Source organism: Cariama cristata, unplaced genomic scaffold, assembly GCF_000690535.1.
Source record: "Cariama cristata isolate BGI_N322 unplaced genomic scaffold, ASM69053v1 scaffold19599, whole genome shotgun sequence".
NCBI classification, from domain to species: domain Eukaryota; kingdom Metazoa; phylum Chordata; class Aves; order Cariamiformes; family Cariamidae; genus Cariama; species Cariama cristata.
Genome location: NW_009635507.1, coordinates 27,352 through 32,474, shown reverse-complemented (window position 1 = coordinate 32,474; position 5,123 = coordinate 27,352). Strand labels below are relative to the sequence as shown.

At 36.0% G+C, this 5,123-nt stretch overlaps 1 protein-coding gene across 1 annotated transcript in view; it reads right to left on the bottom strand.

Moving 5' to 3' along the window:
- Positions 1–3,289: 3,289 nt before the first annotated feature.
- PDCL2 (phosducin-like 2) overlaps positions 3,290–5,123 on the bottom strand; it is a 6,785-nt gene continuing 4,951 nt past the window's right edge. Inside the window, 3 exon segments of the mRNA XM_009707585.1 lie at positions 3,290–3,338; positions 3,340–3,448; positions 3,795–4,003. Of these exon segments, the coding sequence (XP_009705887.1) occupies positions 3,290–3,338; positions 3,340–3,448; positions 3,795–4,003 (367 nt within the window).

Genomic DNA, 5,123 nt, shown 5'->3' with positions numbered 1-5,123 from the left:
TTTGTTCAGAAAATGTATCATTTCAGCGCAGGAAGACACAGCTGTAGTAGAAGTTTGCAGGACTATCTCTGATAATAAAAGTTAGCATTCTTGTGTTTGTGCGTTGGTAAAGCTTATAAAAACTGTAAGATGTGCCTGTATTACTGACTTGGCAGAGAAAGCTGTGAAACAGCCTAGCTAATAAATACAAAGTGTCAGGTATCAGAGGTGACTAACTGGTACTGCACAGTCTTTATGTACAACTGTAACGGATTGCAGCCATACTGCCTGCTGCAGGACTGGAATATGCTTAAGTGTGCTGTGATTGTGTTAGGATAAACCTGCATGCAGCAGAACATAGCAGCAAACTGTTTTCTGTAAAATAAAACATTGCTCGTTGGTAATACTATGTAAATATTCCCAGTTTTCTTTCTGAGTTACAAGGATGTTTGTTTTTCAGTTGATCTCCTCAACAGCAATGTGTCTAAAAGCATAATTACAAATGTGTATCTATAGAAGCTTAATCAGTGTTTGTGTCTGGAATGAAGTAGGGAACTTGATTTGGCTGCAAAATCTCATGGATTTTTCTTTCTGGATTACTTTTCAGGTAGATCAGCTTACACATTTGATTCACCTTGTGACCAAAGTCTTATGCAAAGGTATTACCGAGACAGGAACCTCTTTGGCAGTAATGCTGCTAAAAAGCTAACTATGAGCTCAGTTTTTCCACTGGAAGAATTTTAAAAAGCATTAGTAAAAACACTTATTTTTGTTACGTACTGATTCATAATACTCTATTTCTAACTTTCAGTTGAAGAAAATGTGATATAAACAAAACTAATCATTTCATTACCCATGCAAAGGATAGTGCTTCTATGAGGAAATGTAGTAAAGATAACAGGATACATTTTTTGGAAAATCCAGGAGAAAATGCAGCAATATTTTCAACAAAAATGCATAATTACCAGAAGTAGAATATGGCCAAGAAACCAAAAGGCTAAAAATAGCATCAAGCTGTATGTATCACATTTGCCACAAGATCTTTAGTAACCAGTAGTAATTCTTCAGAAAAACAAAGTAGAGATACTGTACTGTTTCTCTTCACACTTTGCATGTATGGGAGCGTAACACCTACCTGCTGCAAAGTTGCAGTAGCAAATTACTCTTTATGGCTTGCACGTCTTATATTTGGGGATTTGACAAGATCGAAACAGGCAGCGCAGCTGTGTAGATGACATGTTTGTATTTTCTGCTGAAGTTACGGCCTAACCAAGGTCGTTTTTTTAATGCCTCTTCTCTTTTGAAAGTACTTTAAAGGCTCCTGAAGGAACAGGACAGAAAGCTTAGAAATGGTGTGGTGGTTTTATGAAACTATTCTCCACCTAGAAATACTATTTTTCTGGCTCTTGCCATCAATGTGAGTTTGCTCAGATGTGTAATGATGGTTTTGTTTCACTCACAAAGTTTACCTGAGAACTAACATAATTTTCAGACATTGCTAAATTATGAGCAGCAAATCTTTTGTGAATTATTGAATGGTGGGACTAGATTGGGCCAGAAATGCAGAAATTTCCGGGACACTTCCATTAACTATAGCCATGTTTCCTACAGAACTGTCATCGCCGTCTTGTGCATGATATACTTCAGAGCCATAGAATGTTCCTTTCTGATCCTCACTGGCATATTCAAAAGAGGATCTGTTTGAGGAAGCTGATTTTGAAACTAAATTTCACATCAGTCCAGAACACCAAAATCAGTGGATTTACAAAGATGCTGACTTGAAAGCCTGTCACAATCTACGTAATCCTTGTAAAGCAAGGCTGACTAACATTGATTCCTAGACCCTTTTCCTACAAATGGTGTAACTGACCAAGAATCAGAAACACCTGCTTTTTACCTGCAGATTCCTTTGGATTTTGCTGCTGCGTTGTCACGTCTGATGGCTGTAATGATCGCATGGTCGCTTCACTTGGACAAAGTAAGGGTCACCAAAGGGGAGGTTTCCTGTCATATCTGGTGACATATTTGCCTTACTTCCCATGTGACAACCCTAGCACTTGTACAGTCATGTGTTGCGTTTCTGCACCTCACAGCAGCCACGGTAGCAGGAGGGAAGTTCACTGCAAAGAGGAAGGAGTGGTAATACTGCTTTTATAGCAGCCAACACTGATTTTCACCTGAAGTGATGGTGGAATCATATCTAAAGTCACTGGTAACCTATTTACATTTAAAACTACTAGTCAGCTTTCTAGTTTGAAGTGGCCGATAATCGCAAATAAGTCATTATCTCTGAAATGCGTCTACCAGTTATCTCCTTGAATCTGCAAAATAAAAGTTCCTAGAAGTGGTATCTGCCAGTAGGTATCTACTAATCCCTAGCAGGTATCTACTAATAGCACAGCTGTATCCTACTGGGTGAAAAAAAAAAGCTAATGTTAATTTTCTTGTTCTTAGCTATCTATGTGCCAAGTGTTAAGTGAATTGTTTCTGTTTCGTTTTTCTGTCAACACCCTGATGCTATAAACCATGTCAACTGTATATAACTAAATCTTCATTAGCAGACTGAGATTTTTTTTTTTTAATGATAAGTCACTGCAAAAATGACAGTAATACTATACAATTTGATTCACTACTCAAAAGAAATAATGCTGAATCAGGAGCATGGTCTCTTCATTCACTCACATAGTTTTGCTTATCTACAGTTGTACTGTAGACTGTTTTGTTAAGGATATACTTATTTTTGTTAGGAAGGAACAACTTATCCAAGTATCAGTATTCTAAAATAGTGGGAAGATTACCCTTGACACTGGAGAAAATTCTTGAACACCTGTCAAACAAACACGTTGTTAAGTCAATGGATTCAGGGCCAAATCCTGATTTTATATTGCTATACACATTATTGTCCTTGGGTCACCTTTTCAATGGGGAGAACTGAGAAGGTACTTAGCAGAGCAGAGTTCCATCACAGTCATTAAAGGGTATCTTGTACCCATGCTGGATGAAAGGAGGAAGAAGGTATGGTTTAGAGCCCACCAGCTCACACCCTCCCCTTCCCATTCCATTGAAGCAGAATTTGTATGAAATGGAGAATCCAGGCTCTCGGTGTCAATGACAGCCATCTATATGTATCTAAAGGTAAATATGGCTTTCATTTACTACATCAATTTTCTTCCACAAATCAAAACAAAAAAATATACAAGTGAAACAAAAGCTTTTTTTTTTTTTTTTAATTGTTTCAGGCTTAGCAAAGGACTAAAAAATATATTTGAGATAGTTTATGTCAGAACAGATGATCTGCATTAAAATTTTCTCAAGTAATACGTGGTTTCATGGCATCACTGCTTTTGGTATTGGTGTCGAGCAGAAATATTTCGCACTGACAGTGTCATCATATTCATAATATCCTTTTTGGGATTTTCTTCTAAGTCAGTTTCTAGTGCTCCAACTTCTGCAAGTTTCCATTCAAGCTCTGTAAAAACAAATTACAATTGCATTAAATTCTCACTTCAGAGGAAAAGGACTTTTATTGAAGACCAAGCTTGATCTCAAACAACAAAAGATAGAGCCAGCCTTGTGACAATCCAACTTTTTTTATCTCAGGAAAATATCTAACCATGAAATTGCAAAATATCCATGCATATCCAATATTCTTATCACAGAATTACATAAATAAATTCTTTGCTTTTTGTAGAACTTTTTTCTACAAAAATCATCAAAAAACCTTTTCCACCTTTAAGCAGTGATCTTTAGATCTAATGATTACAAGCAACATAAAATGTTCTATAATGTGAATTATTTTAAAATATTTCTCATACCTTCCACTTTAAGACATATTCCCCCACATTCAGCTACTCCAATGAACCTGCCTTTTATTTCACCAGTTTTATATACAAGTATTGTGGGTAAACATCTATCATGGTAATTCTGAATGCAGCTGTTTACAATGGCTTTGAGAAACTTGACTTCTGGAAACTTTCTGGCTAGCACGCTGAGATGTTCGTTAACCAGCAAACACATTGAGATGCTAGAAAAAAGTAAGAATGTATGATGATGCTTCCAGTGTAAATGATTTGTAAAATAACTGAAGTTATTAAAATAATGCCTTTGAAAAATAAATGTACCTTTTTCTACAGTCTGCTTCTACTGTAATTTGTTATAAGAATTATACTCCAAATTTTGTTTAGCTTCTTCTAAGATCGTTGAGATTTAAAGAGCTGTTCGAGTAAAACTACATAATAGGCACAGTCTATAAAATGTGTCAGTAAAGTTACCAGACCCTTCAAGTGTTGTCCCTCAATTTTGTTCTCCACTAAGATTTTAAAGCTCATTTTGTCCATTTATTGTAGAGTTCAAATGAGACTTTTTAATCTGTAATATAAATTTTACTTTAATTTATTTGAACCGGCTTTCAGTTTAGCATTTCGTTACTTATTCATTCTTTTAGTAAAATCTAAGTAACGTCAGGGAAACCTTTGTATAGTCATCTTACCACCACACACCTGCTCATTACTTTCATAGCTACTATTTGCAATACAATCACTGTATAAACCTCAGTAAAAACAAACAAAAACCCCCAAAACAATGGGGTTTTTTTGTTGCCCTCTAGCCCGTTGACCTTTTAGAAGTCAGGATCTTTGTTGTAAGTGACTGAAGTTAAAGAAGCTGACTTTTAGCCTATGGACTCTCGATGAGTTCCAGCAGCATCCTCTCGTGACCAAATGGAGATGAGGCATTGATTATGTCGTTACTGGCCCTAAGACACTTTGGAGGTCTCATATTCTTTCCTAAGGAATTATAAGTTTCCTCACAGACTCTTACTGAAGCAATGGTAAAGTATAGAATTGGTTCTCCAGTAAATAAAAGCAATGAAAAGCAGGAAAAGCTGCTATTTTCTTTCTTCAGATCTGGAAATTTAAATTATTGTAATTTGAACAATTTCATTTGATTGACCTATTCCTATTCCTCCCAGAAATAATACTCAATTCCTGACATTTGAGAAGAATCAAAGAAGCTTCCTTCCAACAGGCTTAAAAAGAAGGAAAAGAGAAAGATGGTCTGAGTCTAAAAAAATGCATTAAACTTTCCATACTAATTCTCAGTGCTTTTCAAAAACATCTAACAGAGTTGCTAACATACGCTGAACT